General features: G+C 39.0%; 1 protein-coding gene across 1 annotated transcript in view; it reads left to right on the forward strand.

Annotated features, from left to right (window-relative positions):
• Antxr1 (ANTXR cell adhesion molecule 1) overlaps window positions 1–21,478 on the forward strand; it is a 210,261-nt gene that overhangs the window by 77,629 nt on the left and 111,154 nt on the right. Inside the window, exon 10 of the mRNA XM_048352655.1 lies at window positions 8,830–8,928. Within this exon, the coding sequence (XP_048208612.1) occupies window positions 8,830–8,928 (99 nt within the window). The remainder of the gene's footprint in view (window positions 1–8,829; window positions 8,929–21,478) is intronic.

The following is a 21,478-nucleotide window of genomic DNA, read 5'->3' on the forward strand; positions in this document are numbered from 1 at the left end:
CCTGGCCCTCAGAGTAGACTCATCTAGGGACCCATGCCCAGGCTTCTTCCTCTCAAGACATTCTATGCCGACTAGTTGTATTCCCCCAAGATAGTTACCTCAGGTGTCTCCTACCCCAGCTCAGCTCTACTGATGGTTCTGATAGCAAACTGAGTTCAGAGAGACACAGAGAGCTAAAATGCACTGGGGAGACAACACAGCCCAAATCCCATACAAGTCATGTGTATATATTATTTATACATATTATATATAATATTACATTATATATTAATATATGGTGGGTTGCAAAACAAGGTATAATTTAACAGGACAAATATAAATGTATTGAACTTGGGATCAAATAGCCAGTTTCGCACACACAAGCAGGGTTAGGAAAATCTAACTTGGGAACAGTTTATTCAAGAGAGAGAGAGAGAGAGAGAGAGAGAGAGAGAGAGAGAGAGAGAAACTGCAAAATAACTCAGTATGTATTGAGGGACAGAGTAAGCCAAGAAACAAGTGTTCCCATTTCTAAAGTGTATGTAATATTGGGATCGCATAGTAGACAGATCTGTGGAGAAGGCAGACTTTGCCTCCAAAAACCCTTCCTCAAGCTGCATACCACTGGCTCACACCTGTAATCCTAGCTACTATTAGAAGCTGAGATCTAAGGATTGCAGTTCAAAGTCAGACCAGGAAGGAAAGTCCATGAGACTTTTTAATTAACCACCCAAAATCTGTGAGCACTAACTTTGAACAAAAAAGCTTAGAGACAGTACTTAGGCCCTGAGATCAAGCCCCAGAACCAGCACAAACAAAAACAAAAACCCTTCCTCCCAGGCCCCCTCTCCTTACTGTCTTTCTCGAGAGAAAGAACATTTGAATAAATTATTATTTTCCTTCTTTCATCATTTCATAGTGAGTTTCTACTACCTACAAAGCAATGTGAAAAACTCACTGGGCTCCCCACCTCTTCCCTCACCCCTGAAACTCATCTGCTCTGGGAAGGAGTCATGTGTCCAGCTACATAGAAAACTCACCCATGGAGCACTAGAGGAGAAGCCTACCTATAAGGCATAGAAGCAATAATGAGACACTTGTGGAATGAGGAAAGACTGAACTACCTGGAGATTTACACAAAGGATTGAGGTGCAAGTGGACCTTTAGATACTGGAGGATTGCCATCAAGTAAAGAGTGTTGAGTCTTAGTACCTATTGCTTTGGGGGAGACTGGGAAGACAAGGCAGGTTTTGATTTGCCACACGCAGCTTTCTTACACTACAGCCTTCTGAGGATAACCACCCCTGGAATTGTATGAGCAATGGCAGGAACCCTCGGGGCTATCTGGAGAAAACCTGCTTTGAGGCGCCTTTTTTTCACAGCTTAAGTTTCTAAAGAAACTTTCAGATAAGATATTAGTGGCTGTTTATATTTTAATCACTTAAGAAACAAGTTCTCCTAGAACCTTTTTTTTTTCTCATTTTAACAGCAACTCCTACTAGAGAGGCACCTTGGAGAGCATATCTAGCCCTCTCAGATTGAAAAGAATTCTAGTGAAAGTCATTGATGAAGCTATCTAAGGAGAGATTATCCTTCCCAGAACATCTCCACTCTCAGAGGATAAACTGGCAGCCTATGGGCCCTATTCCATCTGCATATATGTCCTTTTTTTGATCCACACTGAATGCCTACAAGTTAAGCTTATTTTGAAAGTCATATTTCACCTTCAAAATTCATATCTCCATGTGTCATGAAAAAAAATCAGATCTAGTGATGCTAGGTGTGTATTTATTCAAAATAACAACTACAGGGTCCTCAATAACTTTTTTAAAAAATAAGTACGTAAGCTTTCCTGTTCACCTTTCTCCCATTCTCCCCGTTGTCACCCAAACACATCATTGCCATTTAGTATTGTGAAGTGCTGTGTTCTTGTGTTCTTTCTCACAGTCCTTGATCCAAAGCAAGTAAGGAGTCACCTGCTGTGTTACTCCTGAGATCTTGGATAGCAACTTTGGCATATCCTTCATTTAAATAATTTTACTTCCCTTCCATTCGGGGCTGTTTATAAAAGTACTTGTTAAACTGTTTTGTAGATTTGTGTGATGAGGAAATCCATCCATCCACTGACTGTCCTGCCTCATTTAGCTCCTTTCTAGAAACTGCCTGAGCACAGTTTATTCTGGTCTCATTCAGCTGGCCTCAAACTTGCATAGCTCACAGCGTGCTCACAAGCAGTCCAGGAAGGAACTAATTGGAATCGGCCAAGTCTTTTACATTAGAAGTTTTTTACAAGAACTTCCAGGAACAGAAGTTATCATTAGCTCCTTACCTTGTCATGTCAGAGGCAGATTTATTATTCCTACTGTGTTTTCCCCTGATAACACACAGTGAGCTATCTCAAAAGGAAGATGATGGTAAGCTTCCTCTTTGCCTTTTGGGAACTAGATGTCTAAGTAGACATATCCAGGCACTATCAAGGACTGCGTTTATTGTGTTCACTACTGTGGTGTGCCGAAGTGCGCATGAAAACCCATTAGGCACCTCTTCAGGAGGACTGCTTCCATCTCTGCTGGGTCTCTCCTTTCCTTTAAAGTTAGGTTGCTCTGGAAGGTACACTCTCCTATGCTATTAGTGGGAATGCAAAACAGCATAACCACTCTGGAAAACAGTTTGAGGAAATTGTTTTAAAATTAAACATACATCTACTGTATGACAGCACTCAGACCCTGATTTCAACCCCCAGGACTAGTACACACACACACACACACACACACACACACACACACACGCACGCATGTGCGCACATGCACAGGCACATGCGTATACTGTATAAACCTCAAAATAACTAAAACCAGTCTTGAAATAATTATGCCACATAAATAAAAGAAACAACATTTCTCATGAAAAAGTTCAATTTATGTAAAATTCTAGAAATGTTACCTGCCACAGTAAGCCTCTTGGAGGAGAAAATGTTCAAACTGTAATTTGACACAAAAGTTTCCAGTGACCAAAGAAGCAGAGATTATATAGATTTCTCCATTTCCAACACAGTAAAGTGATGGGTGATCTTTATTGAAGTCATCACAAAACTATGTCTTCTGTAGAAAGATAGAAAGAAAGAAAGAAAGAAAGAAAGAAAGAAAGAAAGAAAGAAGGGAGGGAGGGAGGGAAGGAGGGAGGGAGGGAGGGAGAGAGAGAGAGAAAGAAAGAAAAAAGAAAGAAAGAAAGAAAGAAAGAAAGAGAGGAGGGAGGGAGGGAGGGAGAGAGAGAGAAAGAAAGAAAAAAGAAAGAAAGAAAGAAAGAAAGAAAGAAAGAAAGAAAGAAAGAAAGAAAGAAAGAAAGAAAGAAAGAAAGAAAGAAGGAAGGAAGGAAGGAAGGAAGGAAGGAAGGAAAGAAGGGAGGGAGGGAGGGAGGGAGGGAGGGAGGGAGGGAGGGAGGACAGGATAAAATAAGAACAGCTTATCAAGCTATTTACATTTTCCCTTCATATTAAATTGAACAATAAATCAAATTTATCCTTTTAAACTATGCACTTCAGTGGTTTTTAACATAGAACAGAGTTATACAACCATAACCCCTATCTAATTCCAGAAGGCTTTCATCACCCCAAAAAAGAAACTTTATCCCCATTAAGCAGTCCCTCCCACTTCCTCCTCCCTGTAGCTCTGGCAGTCATTAATCCACTTCCCTTCTGTATGGATTTGCTATTCTGGACAATTCATATAAATGGAATCATGCAATATGTAGCCATTTTGTCTGGCTTCTTTTACTTAATATAGTGTTTTATTAGCATTTTACACTAGTGGTTTATTTTATTGTGAAGGTGATGTATAGAGGGATTACAGTTACGAGTAAGATAATGAGTATATTTTCTTTTAAGTTAATTATTATTTTATTGAAAAGGTGATGAGCAGGGGGTCTACAGTTACAAGTAAGGTAGTGATTACATTTGTTTTCGTAGTTTATTCATTTCTTTATTGTCAAAGTGATGTACAGAGGGTTTACAGTTTCATACATAAGGCAGTGCATACATTTTCTTATCCAACTGTTACCTCCTCCCTCGTCCCCCTCCTGCTGCCTTCTGCCCTCCCCATTTCCTCCCCCCATGAGTTGTACAGTTGGTTTACAGCATATAGTTTTGTAAGTATTGCCATTGCATTGGTTTGTCTTTTTATCCTTTGTCTCTCAATTTTGACATTCCCTTTCCCTTCCCTAAAGTTCCAATGCATGTATATACAATATCCAGGGTACCAAAATCAGTTACAGTGACATTGAACAGTGTTATTCCCTCCCTCATTTTTCTCCCACTTTCCTTCTCCCCAATTCCCCTCCCACACCCAAGTTGTAAAGTTCATTTCCAACATAGTGTCTTGTGAGTATCACTGTTACATCAGTTCACCCTTGGTCCTTTGTCTCACCATTTTGTTGTTCCCCTATCCTTCTCCAAATCAGATAATCATATATACAAGATACAGGGTATTCAAATGCAAAATCAGTGACAACAGAGGATAAACCAACAGGGGGAAAAAAATTCACTTCACACAGTACATTAAAAAAAACTCTTGTTTCATGGCCAGGAATGTGGCCTAGTGGTAAGAGTACTTGCCTTGTATGCATGAAGCCCTGGGTTCGATTCCCCAGCACCACATATATAGAAAACGGCCAGAAGTGGCACTGTGGCTCGAGTGGCAGAGTGCTAGCCTTGAGCAAAAAGAAAACAGGGACAGTGCTCAGGCCCTGAGTCCAAGGCCCAGGACTGGCAAAAAAAAAAAAAAAAAAAAAAAAAAAAAAAAAACAACTCTTGTTTTCATATCTTAGAGTCCATCTCAATTAGCATCATTTTATATGGTCATATGTACATAACTATTGAGCTATTGTGATCCTCTGCTAGAACTATCCTAGACATATACTAATTGTTACAAACCAGGGAAACCATGGAGCCTATGTTTCTTTGAGTCTGGTTTACTTTACTTAATATGATTTTTTCCAAGTCTTTCCATTTCCTTATGAATGGAGTGATAGTATTCTTTCTTATGGAAGCATAGAATTCCATTGTGTATATATCCATTCATCTACTAGTGTTTTTACTAGTGTCCTAGAATGTAAAAAAAACTGATTGCTTTTTATGGCTGGATGATATTACATCATCAATTAATAGACATTGGAGATGTTTCCACTTTGGAGCTCTTCGTTTCTCTCAAGTAGATATCTAGGAGTGGAATATTTTGTTTGTAAAATAACTGCTTGAAAGTTTGAGGAACTGCCAAACTATTTTGAAAAGTCCATCAGCAATGTATGTGCCTTCAAATGTTTTCACTGATTCTTGTTCTTTTTTCTCTCTTTCTTTCTTTCTTTTCTGTTGGTTATGGGGCTTAAATTCTGGTCCTGAGTGCTGTCCCTGAACTCTCCAGCTCAAAGCTAGAACTCTACCTCTTGAATCACAGTGCCATTTCTGGTTTTCTGGTGGTTAATTGAATATAAGAAGCTCACAGACTTTCCCTGTCCAGACTGGCTTTGAACAATGATCTTCAGATCTCAGCTTCCTAAGTAACTAGGATTACAAGGCATGAGCCACCAGCGCCCAGCCTGAGTCTTGTTCTTGCCCATCTCTTTCAATAAAGTCATCATGTTGTCTAGGAGATGCTACTCACTGAGGTTTGTATTAATGTTCCTCCAATGATTGTTGATGTGGAACATCACCTTTTTTAATGACCTTAGAAAATAAGATTAGACCTGAATGGCACCTGAATAAATGACCATCTTCCCTTACTCTTTGTTTCCTTTCTATGCCAAGATGTAGTATTTATTTATTCACTCAATGAGTTTGTACTAAGACCAACTCAGCCCTGAGGTAGGCCACAGACAAGCATTCAGAAGAGAGAGAAAACTTATTTCTTCCATCCAACATCTTACATTACAATTGGGAATGACAAAAGAATTATAATGAATTTATATCTCCAAGGAACCTTAAAGAATACACATCATGAAAAATTAAGTCAAAGAGTGCTTTCAGATAGAAACTGCTTCCTAAACATCTATAGTCCCTAGAACTCCTATGGGAGTGTTAGCCCAACATGCATTTTGCCTAAAAACATTGAGCTATATGTGTTTTAAGAGGTAGATCTAGCACTTTGTGGCCAGACGGAGTTCAAGGAAAACATCCCAGCTCTAGTATGTCCTGGTTCTCACTGGCTGGAAGATTCATTCAATATTTTATTACATAACTTCTTTGCAAATTCCAGTCAAGCTGCTGGGTCAGATGTCTGGGCTCCTCTAGAAACCAAACGTGTGCAAATTGTACTAGGCTCTCCTGTGCATCTCAGAGCAGCATTTCTTCCATGTTATCCCAAACCTAGAGGGTTACATGATGTGGTTGCCACCATGACCCAATCATAGAGATTGTGCCAAGCAGACATGTGTACTGCCTCTTTTATAGTGGATTCAACAGCTGAACTGGTAATATGCTAGAACATGGTGTTAGGGAAGAGCTTGGCATGCACCCTGTGTTTCCAAAGTCTTCTCTCCCTTTGCTGATCTCTGAGGAAACAAGAGAAGTAGGCCCAGCATCAAGGCAGAAAACATTTGGAATCAGCAAAAATGTCCAACAGCAGATGTCTCTATGTCTGACACTCAAACTGGAAACAGACATGGGTTTCTATATGGGTTTACTGACTGAGCAGATAAGACACAATTATATTATTCCACAATGCTTGACAACTTTATAAGATGCTTGGTGAACCAAGAGCCTTCAGTAACATATTTGACAGGGGCATCTTCTAATAGATATAGATAGATAGATAGATAGATAGATAGATAGATAGATAGATAGATAGATAGATAGATAGATAGATGATTGATAGGTAGATAAAAGGTAGACAGATAGAAATAGATACTGATATGTAAATATCAGTATCAATATATATGAATAGATATAGATTTATCAAGATGCACCTATAAATCCTCACTGTTGTCTAATTTGTGGTCATATGCCCATTGCCTTAATTAATACACTAAGGCACTGAGTTCTGGGATACAAGTCCCAGGGTTTTTTTGTTTTGTTTTGTTTTGTTTGGGGTTTGTGCTAATTAAATGACTTAACTAGTCATAAAAATGTCAAAAAAATTTATTGTTAAGGTCCTTCATGCCTGTAAAAGCATTCTGTTCTTCCCTGTACTCCTTACGGTACATGTAGTGCCTCTGGGTTCTTTTACTCAGATTTCAGTGTCTTACTTCACCTCCAAGCCAGCTTTTCTTCAAAACAAGCCAAAACTCCCCAAAATTAAAATAAAATAAAATGAACTCTTAAAAACTCACAATTGCTAAGTCCTAAATTACTCATCTGTCACAAGACAGTGAGTATCCTTTCAGCATCACAGTGAGGAGGATATTGACTTGCTTCCAAGGGCAAGGCATTTGGTGCCTGATTGAACCGGGCTTCAGTGGTCTTTCTGACACTTTTTATTTCTGTGATATTGGAAAAGTTACTTATCATCACTGAGAAGAGTTTCATGTCTGCATCTTCCTGATGCAGAGGCTGAAGTGACTCTACAGCATATAGCATTTAGCAGTGGCACACAGTACACAATGAGGGAGTAATTAAGCAGAAGTTATTATTATCTTGGCAAGCTAGGCCTCTAACTTTGTTTCTTGGGAATAAAAGTGATACAGACTCATGTCATGTATTTCACTTTGCAAAAGTCCCATATGCTGGTTTTCTAACTTTATTTTTCCTCTAACCATGTCTCCATGTTAGCTGCAATTTCCATCTTCAGATCTGCTTTTACAAATACTGCACTTCTCTTCTGACATTTAGTCTATCTCTATCTTTTTATACCACCTAAAATTATCCTGAGCCCTACATGTTATATACCCAGAGAGGATCAAAAGAAAGTGGACTATTGATCATTAAATGTATAAAACTAAAGCAAATATTGTGAAGCATTTAGCTAATTAAATAACTGGCTTTTTTTCCACTTGGTGGAACTATTGTAAAGATTTTTTACTTTATAATATACATTAATTGAAATACAATAGACGAGTGTGAAATTAGTATATCTCCCTGACCTGTTTGTTCCCTCTTCTCTTCAGAGAGAAGTGACTCTACACTGAAGGGTCATTGCCAATTCAAGCAGACCATGCTTGATAACTGACCACTCATACACATGACATTTGTTGCTAAGTATGATTCCTGCATAAACCTACACGTTACTTCTGTGTGCCCTGCAGAGAACTGCAGCCCTATCAAACAACTAACAACCTAAAGGAATGTTTTTCTAGTTGGGAGAGAGACAGACAAAAGAACACCACCAGACATTACATAACTGCATGCTGCATGGTTCGGCACAGGCTATGAATACTGTTAGGCGGTGGTTTCCAAAAAATGTTAGACACCCTGGGCTCTAAAGAAATCTGTTCAAGGGATTACAAAATGTAAAACAGACCCAACAAACGTTGAGTTGATTGGAGAGGAAGCGGAGGACTCCTCTCTGGGGTTCCCTCTGGTTGTTTTTTTAAAGATGTCTGGATATTTTTAATGGATTTGAATGATTTAAATGATTCAAATGGACAGAGAGGGGGGAGACAGGTATGCCAGGTAAGAAGACCCACAAGAGCAAAAGTAAGAAGGTGGACATTTCAGGCAAGAAGTAATTGGCCTCCCCTATGAACACCTAGTGAGAAGGAACTAGCGCACAAGGGACCCACATGGTTGCTTTTGGTTTACAGCTTGATCTAATTTGGGGTATTTTACTAGTTTTTGAAATGGTTAAACAAGTGTTTGCAAAGCAGGGCAGATGGGAAGTTTAAGGTGAGTGATCAAGTAACACGTTCTATCACCATTCTTCATTTCAGAATCATTTCAAGTTGTTGTGAGAGGGAATGGCTTCCGACATGCCCGCAACGTGGACAGAGTCCTCTGCAGCTTCAAGATCAATGACTCGGTCACACTCAGTAAGTCCTTGCATGACTGGTGGGCTTCTTCACCCAGAGAAAGGTTTTCAGCACTAGACAGGTCCTCCAGCTAGAGCATAGCTGGCCCTAGAGGGCCATGGTTTCAATTAGAGGTACAACTCTGGATGTGCACCACTCTGAGGGTGTCCAGCTTGGACAGCAGAGAAAGACTGGACATGAGCCCCCAGACCCCCTATAGCTGCCACCAGTAGCAGCCCTGTGCTAGCTCACAGGAAAAAGTGGGGTGCCTGTTACCTCATCTATTACTGTCTACCAGCTTGGTTATGGTTTATTGGATATTGTAGAGTTAAGATTTTATAACAAAGCATTGGAGGCTCTCCTGGATAAGAATTTAAAAAGAGAACTAAAATTATTCATCCTAAGTAAAGCAAAAACCATACTATTGGGTTTGCATGTGTAGATCATGGAACTTTTCTCAGTCTGGATGACTCTTGCTTGGAGTCGCCAAGAAACTCTCATCATGGTAAATACCTTACATGAAATACAGGAATATGAAAGTAAAACTAAATGCATTTCATGAGAAAAAAATATGGGTTGTCATAACATTGGAACCTCCAAGAGACATTTGCAGCAGGCAAGTTCCTAATTTAAAGACATGTGTGATTCATGTGGCTGTCCAGGAGAGATGGGGAGGTCTGGCTATGGGAGGACTGATGCCAGAAATCCTGGTTATTATTTGCATCTGGCATCCATCACATGGATGATTATTGATTCCGCATCTGCAGTAATAAACAACAGTCATAACGTGGTGCATTTTCCATAGTGTTGTGCTCACAGTGCTTCATCTTTCTGCCATAACAGCTAAGCAATAGAAAGAGCAAGGAGACAGCAGGAGCCACATTTAACTAACCACCCACACTAATCTTGTCCTAGAGCCCTAGAAAGGAGATCTGCTCCTGGCTTGAAAGAATTGAGAGTTCATTTTTTGCTTCCTGACATCTTAAAACTTACTTGAGTATAAAGCAGAGATAGTGGCTTCCTCACAAGCACCTGGATTTCCTGGCTGTGGAATTAATATCTAATATTGGAAACATTCAATTCATTTTCTTATTATGTAGATGTGCTCTCACATATCCAAAAAAGTACATGCTGGGTGAAAACATTTGGAAATGTCCCTGAGTAGTCACAGTGTGAAAGTTGGCTCCCTAGAAAATCCTTCCCACCTCCCTTTCAATTGTAATATCATTTAAGTCTGTGTTCACTCTCAACCAAAATCCTGAGTCTAGTCAGTAAGTGCTGAGGAGTCAATTCACTTTCCAGACAATAGGGCTTCCAAACCTACCTTCTATGGAGATAAATGGAGGGGAGAAAGATAACATACGCTGTAGTCATCACTGGCAGGGTTACAAAAGGTGCTGTGGTTGAATTTGAGGCAATTCACATTTACTGTAGATTGGTAGAGGGACATTTTGAAAGCTTGTCTTCTAACTTTTCTGTGAAACTTGACTTCTTGGCAAATCAGTTCATTCTCTTTTTCCCTTCTTTCTTACTTCACAGTATTAACTTATCAATATATACACAGGCTCTTCACCCTACTACAGTCATATTCAAACAGAAGTGAAGGATATTAGGATAGGGATTTGGTTTAAACTACAAGTATGATTAGACTTCCAACACAGTGTTAATGATTTGATGACAAAGGCAGTGACTTGGTCCTACTGTAGCCATGAATAACTCTCCTAAACTCAAATGTAATTATTTAACATATTCTGATGTGGAAAGAAATTAGAGTTGGAAGAAAACACTTGGCCTTTGGTGTGTTTTTTTTTAATTCATTTGTTCATTTCCTTTCAATAGATAGCATGGCTAAGAACCAAAGAAAATTTAAAATGCCTGTTTACATCTCCAGTTTTCTTCATTTCAATATTGTACTAGTTTCTGTGGAAGAACAGAGAATAAAATACAATTGGATTCCTTCATTTTTTGCATTCTCCTTACTGGAGTTGTAAAATACCTGTTTTTAGTCCTATATAATAAGTTTCTTTTCTCAGGATTTTTTTCTAAGTGTTGCATTCCATTTTGTAGCAACAAAACAAGAGTGCTATTATTAATAAAAATCAAGATCTAGTTATAAAGACGGATGTGGTTACAATCACATCACACAGGACATGGACCTTACTGTCCTCCACAAACAAGGCAGGAGCAATTTGATGAGCAAAAATAGTTAAAGGGGAAAAATTAAAAATCATATTTATAGTTGGCAGTATTAGTATGCTTTTCCTAAATGAGCTTATTAATAAAAATTAAAGACATAAAGCACTTATGTACACATATATCACCTTTAGAAAGGACCATGAGAAACCTAATAAATATATTAAGACAGATAAAATGCTAACTTATTAGTATTAAAAATTAGAAAGTGTTTAGATAGATTCTAATAATAAATATAAGCAGAAAATAAAACCCATTGGTTAATACATATTCACCTTTCACTCTCCTTCTCTTTGCTTAAAAGTAAAATCAACTTATCAGACACTTGGAAATCTAAAGCTTTTTTCTAGTCCTGTGGTCAGTGTAACAAATAGGTAATTTTAAATAAAATGTGATCTTAAAATTGGAACTTGTTACCTTCTCAAAGAAAAAAAAAGAGAACTCTCCAAGTCTAAGACATAAAAAAAAGGGCAGCTAATCAAGGCAGGAAGTAGAGCCCTGGGCTGCAGGCTGTGATCCCCATTTTCATGGAGATACAAGACCCTTAATCCTGTCCTGTTCTGAGCATTAGGCATGATCCTAATTCCCTACAGAAATAGGGCTCCAGTTGTAATAAAAACAGCTTGATACTGGCACAAGTATAGGCCTGAGGACCAATGGAATAGAATAGAAGACCCAGAAATGAACCCACAAACCTATAGCCACCTAATCTTTGAAAGTGAGCCAAAAACACTGGCTGGAGGAAAGCCTCTTCAACAAATGGTGCTGGAAGAATTGACTATACACATGCAGAAAACTAGATCCTTATATATCACCAGTCACAAGAATCAATTCCAAATGGATCAAAGACCTCAATATAAGACCAGATATCCTGAAAAATTGCAGGAAGGGATAGGGGAAACATTAAGGCTCCTTGACACAGGTTGAGACTTTCTAAGATTCAGAATAAAAACAAATCAAAGAAAGATTAGATCAATGGGATTGCATCAAACTGAAGAGTTTCTGCATGGCAAAGGACTTAACTAGCAAAATAAATAGAAAGCCCACAGAATGGGAGAAGATCTTTACTAGCTATGCATCAGGGCCTCATATCTAACATATACTTAGAATTCAAAAAATTAAACCTCCCCAAAACAAGTCCTCAAAGAAACAACCCAATTAATAAGTGGGCTGAAGACTTAAAGAGAGACTTCTCCAAAGAAGAAATAAGAATGGCCAATAGACACATGAAGAGATATTCAACCTCTCTGGCCATAAAAGAAATGCAAATCAAAGCAACACTGAGATTCCACCTTACCCCAGTTAGAATGGCCATTATTAGGAAAACTAACAATAACATGCTGACAGGATGTGGCCAAAAGGGAACAACACTACACTGTTGATGGGATTGTAAACTTGTTCAACCACTCTGGAAAGTAGTATGAAGGTTCCTCAAAAGACTAAACAGAGATTTTCCCTATGACCCAACAATCCCACAGTCCTGGACATTGATCCAATTGACCACAAACCAGGCCACAATAAAGCCACCAGTACAACCATGGTCATTACAGCATCGCTTACCATACTAAGATATAGAATCAACTCAGATGCCCCTCAATGGATGAATGGATTGAGAAAATATGGTATATATACACAGTGGAATTCTATGCTTCCATCAGAAAAAATGACATTGCCCCATTCATAAGGATGGAAAGACTTGGAAAAAATTCTACTAAGCCAGATCCAAAGAAACACAGGCTGCATGGTTTCCCTCATTTGTAATAATTAGAATGCACCTATAGAACTACAAATAAACCCAAAAGATAGTGAAAGACAAATAATTACTCTTAGACATGATTAAACAGTACTCTAAACATTCACACAGTATGGCCAAAGGAGAATATTCTGGGGAGAGCTCAATAACTTTGTGCATATGACCATATAAATTAATGCTTATTGAAATGAGCTCCAAGAAATGGAAACAAGAAGTCTGTGGTTCTTTTTTGGTTTTTCCTTTTTTCTTTGGTTTATTTCCTTTTGCTGCTATATTTGATTTTTGTACCCTTTATGTTGTATATAAGTTGATTTGATTTAGGGAGGGGATGGGAAAGCACAAAAATGGTGGGACAAAGTGTGAACCAATTCAGCAGTGAAACCCACTAAACACTGTGTTGGAAATGTACTACATACAAGTTGGTGGGGAGGGGGAAAACTGGGAGAGAATAAGGGAGGGAGTGACACTGTTCAAAAGGAAATGTTCTCATTACCTGCCTTCTATAACTGTAACCATCCTGTACACCATCTTTACAATAATTTAAAAAAGAAAAGAAAAGAAAAATAATGGGGTTCCAGGTAGCTGCATCATACATTAAACTGGGCAAAGAAGCAAGCCAAAGAACAAAATCCACAGGTGTATTGTTGCCATAGATGATTGGTTACATGGCCTAAATGTGATGGGAGAGGCTTAGAGCAGGGCCTGGCTGTAAGCAGCTGTAGTTAGTTACTGGTCTTATATTGTTATTGTCATTGTCGTCATCATCATCATCACTATTACTGAGTGGGGCAGTAACTGGATATTGTAAAGACATAAGTTGTCTTCAAATTCTGTTCATTTTTAATATAATACCAATGAAAATTGCCATGGGGTTTTTTAAATTAACAAAATAATTTCCAAGTGTAAGAATAAACATGCAAGAGTAGGCATAAAAAAAAAAGTAGTAATTTGGCCTGGTAGATTTTAGGATGTACAAAAGAGCTGCAGTCATTGAGACAATGTATGACTGCTACCATACTCAGCAAGCCAAGCACTGGAACAAAGCCCATAAACACTTAGGTGAATTTTGTATCAAATAAAGTAACCTTTCAAATCCATGGGGAAATTGGGTTATTCAAAACACAATGTTCAGACAACTGGCTAGCCACTTGGAAAAACTATTAAGTTTGATTTTTATCTTACACATTACACTTAAACAATTTCCAGATGAAGTACAATTTTGATGTGAATATGAAACTTTAAAATTTCTAGAAGGAAATAAAAACAAACATTTTCCTAATTGTTCACTGGGCTTAAGATTTCTGGACATATCATAAAGGAGAAACTTAATAGTCTGACCATGTACTTTTTAAAAATTCTCTTGTTACCTACTCCAACCAAAAAACAAAAGGGAATGAAAACACTGGACGAATATGTGTATTTGTGTATACATAATTAAGCTCTTAAAGTCAGCTTCTTAAAACATACAAAAATGAGTAAAAGATATGCCAAAAATATTATCAAAAAAAAATTAGTAGCACATAGAAAATGCTCAGTGTAAGCCAGGAAATGCAAGGCAAAATAATTCATTTCCATTTTTACTTTATTAGATTGGTAAATACAAACAAAAGTACAAATATCAGACATTGGTAATGATGGAGGGGAACGAGTATTTCTATTTATTATCAGTGAGATGTCATTAGAAGTTCTAGAAGGCAGCTCTTTTTTCTTCAGTTCTAGAGTTTGAACTCAGGGCCCCCTATTCACTTGGCAGACACTTCCACTTTAGCCACACCTCCAGTGTTTTTCTTGCACTGGTATGTTTTAGCTAGTGTATCACTTTCTGCCTGGACATGCACCTAGGTAGCAATCTGCCTATCTTCTAAGTTGAATGCAGATGTGTGCCATCATACCCACCATTAGCCGAGAAGAGATCTCCAAGCCTTTCCTGCCCTGGCTGGCCTCAAACCACAGTCCTCCCAATCCTGGCCTTTCACATAGGATCATAGGTGTAGGCCCCTGAGATGGAAGGCAATTCTTAAATTGAGTCACCTGTTTTAATACAGTTTGACTCAGAATTTCAATTTCAGCTTCATCAAAAGGAAATGATCAAGAATGTCTATAAAAACTTGGTGAAATGAACCTTTATCACAATATTGTTCATGATAGCAAAAGAAAAAAAAAGGATTAGAAAAGGAACATTTTAACAGTAACAAATATTTAAAAATAGATCATCTGGGAGCTGGGGATATGGCCTAGTGGCAAGAGTGCTTGCCCCGCATACATGAGGCCCTGGGTTCGATTCCCCAGCACCACATATACAGAAAATGGCCAGAAGTGGCGCTGTGGCTCAAGTGGCAGAGTGCTAGCCTTGAGCAAAAAGAAGCCAGGGACAGTGCTCAGGCCCTGAGTCCAAGCCCTAGGACTGGCAAAAAAAAAAAAAAAAATAGATCATCTGGCTAGGGATATGGCCTAGTGGCAAGAGTGCTTGCCTCGTATACATGAGGCCCTGGGTTCGATTCCCCAGCACCACATATACAGAAAATGGCCAGAAGTGGTGCTGTGGCTCAAGTGGCAGAGTGCTAGCCTTGAGCAAGAAGAAGCCAGGGACAGTGCTCAGGCCCTGAGTCCAAGGCCCAGGACGGCAAAAAAAAAAAAAAAAATAGATCATCTATTATATAAATTGTATTTTACTCCTAAATAATTAAATAATGTAGGACAATTAGTTATGTGGAACATGTTAATATTATGCCATTGAGTGTTACAAATAATTTATGAAACAGTACATCAAAGCTATTTTTATTTTTCCATACAGAGAGACTTGAAAGGCATTCATCAAGATGTTAACAGCAGGCCCCTCTGAATGAGACTACCATTAATTTTTATTTCTTTCTTCCTGTCTGCATTTTCTAAGGTTTCTAGAATCATGTGATTCCTGTGCTACCAGAAAAGGATTTGTTGAAATTATTTAAAATTTAGTTTAAGTTTTAGATAATTATTTAGGCTTAGCATTAGATCTTCGATTTAAATTTGGTTGGTTCTTTAGTCACCAGGCTCAAGTTAGTTCTAGCCAAGAAAATATCTTGGAAATTATCACACGAGTTCTATTTATTCTGCATGCACTGGAAAATGTGCCAGAAAAAGATCCACTTTCAACTGAAAATCCATTTGTGGACACATTAGAATGTTAAAAAGGAGACCCAGGTTTAGCTGAGAACAATCAGATTTTTGCAGAGTAATTTTTTAAGGGTGTTTTGCTAAAACTATCATAAAACACATGCTAGACTACCCCAGTATTGTATGGGAGCAAGTGAGAAATGACTACAAACAAGAGACTGAAGACAGGAAAGGGAAATGCAGTCAAAATACTCAATTCATATTCTACAAAATTAAAAAAATTGAGGGAAGGGATCGATTTGGTAGAGATGGAAGAGAATGGTGAAAAAGGGGGTAATATTGATGAAGATTCCTGATATTGGTAATGATGGAGGGGAATGAGTATTTTTATTTATTATCAGTCAGATGTCATTAGAAGTATTTACTCTTCCCTTAAATGGCAGTTCCTTAAAGATAAAAATAAAATTTAAAACAATAGAAAGGACCAATGAGACAACAAAAAGAGAGAAACTCAATTTTCACAATTACTAGGTTTCAATTTATAGGGCACGTGAGAAATCCATTCCATAATTTCATAAGCATGCTTTAATTTTCCACACAAAAGTTTACTTCCTAGCTTTATTTCCAATCACATTCACCAAGCCTTGTCATGATTCAGTTTTTGAAAACTCCCAAAGGATAAAACTTTTCCCCCTTTAAAACACTTTCTTTAATGGAACATTAGTCACTGAGGCAGATAATTCCAAATAATTTCTCAAGAGAGAGAAAGGGAGAGACAATGCTCATTTGAATATGGAACTTCAAGTGTGTTTGTTTTAAAGATCTATTTTATTTATTCATTTTTTTTTGTTTTGTTTCTGTTGGTCCTGGGGCTTGAACTCAGGGCCTGGGCACTGTCCCTGAGCCTCTTTATGCTCAAGGCTAGCACTCTACCACTCTAGCCACAGTGCCACTCCTGGCTTTTTCTGGGTAGTTTATTGAAGATAGAGTCTCACAGCCTTTTCTGCCAAACCGCAATCCTCAGGTCTCAGCTTCCTGAGTAGCTAGGATTACAAGTGTGAGCCACTGATACCCGGCTTTAAAATCTATTCTTACTGTATTTATTTGATCTTAAAATCAACCATCTGTGCACCAGGGCTGCTGTGGGCCCCTAAGGAGATTATTGGCCACCTCTAGTGGCTGCTGGGTAGGAGAGGCAAAGAGGTTCCCAAACAGAAGCCTGTTGTTACTTTGTCATGCACTCAAAGTATCTCATATTTTGGTCAGAGATATTTACTGCAATTTGAATGTATCTTTGGGGATTTAATGTCACATGATGATGAGTTATCACTATGGAATTCAGAATAAAGAGACACAAGGGAACCAGTAGCCGCCTAGTTCTTAACTGGGATACACACTTCAATCAGCAGACATTCATCTGAATGGTAGAAGCTACTGATTGCTTTGCCCCTGTGCCAGGGCTCTCCCTGTGTCATCTCGTGTCTTCATCACAGCTATTGTGATGGAGGATTATTTGGGTCCCAGTTTTGTTGATGAAGAAAGGGACTCAGAGAAACGAAGTGGGCAAGGTCACTTAGATGCCAGAGGCAAAAACAAGTTTAACTTGGGCAGCTTGATTCCAAGGATTTAGCCCATATCTCTGCATTGCCTCTGAAACACTGAATCCCCAATATTCCGGAGCCCCCTAACTTCTGATACCCAGATGGCTGATGTACACTTGCTTCAGCACTGATTGGGACAGATCCCTCTCATTTTACAAACAGAAAACCTGAGCTTAGAGAGATTTAATTGCTTTGCCAGCATCACAGAGTGTGTTGGTAGGGGAGTTGACCCTTGAACTCAGATTCAAGGGTGGGGAAAAAATCAAAACTCAGACCAAAGAAGGGAGTGCCACAGGCTTCAAAGCATTGATGTCTGTAGACCATGTTGTAGAAAGAGGTGAAGTGCCTCTCCGGTTCCCTGAGTGGCCCCCTTTTCTTGTATCTGGTGCTGTTTCTCCTTCACCACTTCTAGATGAGGTCCTGGTTTGGCCCATTGGCTTGGGAGTGGCGAGTGTATGTTAGTGCTAGTTCCTATTTTTAAGCCCAGACAAAACACAGGTAGGTTGACATTTACTGCTATCTGGAATGATGTGAGAATAAAAGGGGATCTGGCCAATGAAATGGTGAAAATTTTTCTTTGAAGGCAGGCAAACTTGTGGCACAGTCCACTTAGCAGTTGGTATGGAGTCAACTTTGATTTAGCCCCTACTTTACCAAATAGGATAAACTCTAGGGGAGAATTGCATGCCTATGTAGACTCAGCCACACAACATTCTCCTTTGGAGTCTAGTTGGGGCAGAAATTGGCATATTTCTTATCTCCACCTAGCCCTGCTGACCTGCACAGGGAAGTTAGCATTCTCTTCTATTCTGCCCCACTCGGCTGTGATGACCAGCAGGTGATGGCATCTTTCCTCATTCAGCCCTGCTGCTATCACAATGAGGGAAGTAAATGTGGTTACCCTGGGGAGCCCTAGGCAGACTAGTAATCTGCATCCCCTCAAAATGATATTCTTTACATATCTATTTATTTGGAGAAGTTGCCTACTACTGATGCAAGGAAGAAATCTTCTGGTAGATCTCTCCATGCAACTCAGCTCTAACCTCTAATATGCATACCATAGTGGCTTAGCACACGTTATCAACTCAAGTATGTACCTAGTGTCTCCTTCCTACTGCTGCTCTGAATTTCTGTGTGGGTTTCATCCTGTAAGAGCATCAGTATCTGACATAACCTGTGGTCCTGATTGTGTGGAAGACCTTAGCCATTTTGGTCTGTTTACCCCTTAATCTCAATTCCGAAGGTAAAATCCTTCCAATGCTAATTGTGCACAGATGCAAGAGTTTATGTGTCAGGAACACATCCCTTGTGCACGAATGCTGAACTGTCCTTTCCCAAGTGAAAACAAAGCTTTAAAACATATCCTTATTCTTAGTAAATTACGACTGTTTGGAGTGCAGCAATTATTCTGGCCTCAAGACTACAAAAAAAATTTAAAGCCTAATGCTTTGCTTAGAAGATAATTTGTAGCTCTTACGCATGTCAACAGTCAAGAATTTTTTGGTGTGGATTTATTGAGATGAGAAAATGCCTCACAAGAGCCCGGAGCCTCATTACCTACATTTAGTGTTCTCTTAAAACCTCAGGCTGCTCTATTAATGTTAGAAAGAATTAAATACAAAAATCCCATAAAATCATGTGTCATATGATCTCATTATATAAAAACTATGATAAATGCGGGGGATCTGAAATTGTTTTCCCCAGAGCATTGAGTGTTTTATCATTAGGATTATCGAGGATTTTCAACTTTTCATCAGCTACTCTGCATTCCCCAAAGTTTTTACTCTAAACATCTATTGCTTCTGTCATTAGTGAAAATAAGAGGAACTGTGGACACATAGTAATTTACATCCTGAAAAGTCAGTCTGGCTGTGCTGTCAACTACTTCTAAACACTGGTGCCCAGAGCTATGGAGCAAGAGGTCACAACTTTGTGGGAGACTCAAGAAATTCTAAGCTCAACAGAGACAATCCAGCAAGCCTCTGCCTGACTTCTCTGGGAATGGATTTGTGGTCACTCTGTTTGTCCTTTGTCTCTTGTCCTTCGTGATTCTGCTGAGCATAGTAACTGAGATGATACATCATTTCCTTCTAAGAACTGCCTCAACTCAGGGTCCTGCTCTTGCTTATAGTTAGGATGCTCTGAGTTCTGTTTTCATGTTTACATAGAGAGCGTTCTGACTCTACAGTCCTTCCACGCAGGACTTGTTTTCCAATGTCTCTCTTTTACCCCTCTGCCTCCTTTACCCATCATGTTATAACAACTTTGAACTTTACTTCCCTCCAGTTTTCTGGAAATTGTGAGCTACTAGTAATACAATTCCTTCTGCAGTGGGCTAAGGAAAATCATGGAAATCTAACCATGACAGGATTGACATTTGGAGGTGGATAATCAATGGTTGGGGTGCGGGCTGTCCTATGTGTGCACTGGAGATGCCAATGCCATTCCTCCCCCAGTTGTGGCAACCCGAACTGTCTCATAGCTGAGGGGAAATCACCCCCTTTGCATTGTATGATATACATGATATACATGTCCACAGATCCTACCTGGATACATGACTTGCTTCTTGTCACTCTTATACTGAACAGTCCTGATAAAACATGGTAGACAAGTTGGAAGAGCCATTCCATTTACAAGTGTGGTGACAGTGACACCTGTGTTTTACAGGTGATGGGCCCTGCAGAATCCCACCTCAGTAGTAAAACTTAAATATGTTGAGTATTTTTTAAATGGCATGCATCTAACAGTATCATTTACAACATAGAAATGAGTATTACTCTCATCTTCTGGATGAGAATTCTGAGTTATGAATAGGATGAAAAGCTTTCCCTAAGTCTAGACACAGACTGCGAGTTGCTAAGCCATGATGGATCTCCATAACGCAAATCTTATGTCCTTATTGTTCTCCATTCTACTCCATCCTGCCCACAGAACAGGATGGAAAGACAAATACTTACCCTGGATACCTACTATATGCAGGAACTGGTGAAATCATTGTGTGTTCACTGAGGGATTTTACCCTGGAATCTGTTGGCCAGCTTACCCTTTGATCTAATGGTATCCAGCTGGTAAGGGCTTTCAAGAATACCCATCAACAACTTTAGGCTAGAAAACATGGGTAAGGAGAGAGCATGTCTAAGGAAAAGGCTGGTGGTCAGCCTGATTTCACTTCATAGGAATCCCTCTGGCTCAGCTGAGCATAAAAGGACTTACAGTGGGTGTAATATGTTTTGAAGATTTTTCCCCCAATTTGACCATTGCATCTGCCCTATCTTCCTCTCTTCCTGTTCTATTTTAACACCTGGTTCTCATGTCTCAGTCTTCACAACCTTTCCAAGTAGAAACCACTCTCTATGTTCAAAATCTCTGCTTTGTCCTCCATGTAGAGACAAATATCTTTTGTCAAAAGAATCCTGAGATTGTTATCATACTTATCCATGAAAACCTTCCAGCCTAGGGCTTAAAATCCAGCACTACCCAGGAGATGTGAGTTTCTTTCTCCTCTTAGCAGTTGGTCCCATTGATCTTTGTGATAAAACTCCCACATCTGTGAAATTAGCTTGAGACAGTCCCATTAAGAAAATTAATCACTTCTTTTCTGGCTGAAGATCCAGAAAGCTCAACCCAGATGCTTTGAATTTCGTCAACTTGAAGTTTTACCAAATTATAACTGTAATTAAAATTTTTCACAATATTTTAAGTCTAACTTTTTTCCCCAAAGCTGTTTACTTTTGAAGGCAGTGAGAAGGTGGAAATGTTTACTCTTCTCAAATTTGGAGTCACATTCCCAAGCAGCTGATAATTTGGTGCTGAACAGTTATACTTGGCTCCAAAATGCTATGAAAATGCTTCCTAAGCACAGGACACACTAGGAGAAACAGCAGGGTGAGCTCATTCAGTCCCTAACCTCTACTTCCCCACTACCTAA

Source organism: Perognathus longimembris, chromosome 8 (assembly GCF_023159225.1).
Source record: "Perognathus longimembris pacificus isolate PPM17 chromosome 8, ASM2315922v1, whole genome shotgun sequence".
In the NCBI taxonomy this organism is placed as follows: Eukaryota; Metazoa; Chordata; class Mammalia; order Rodentia; family Heteromyidae; genus Perognathus; species Perognathus longimembris.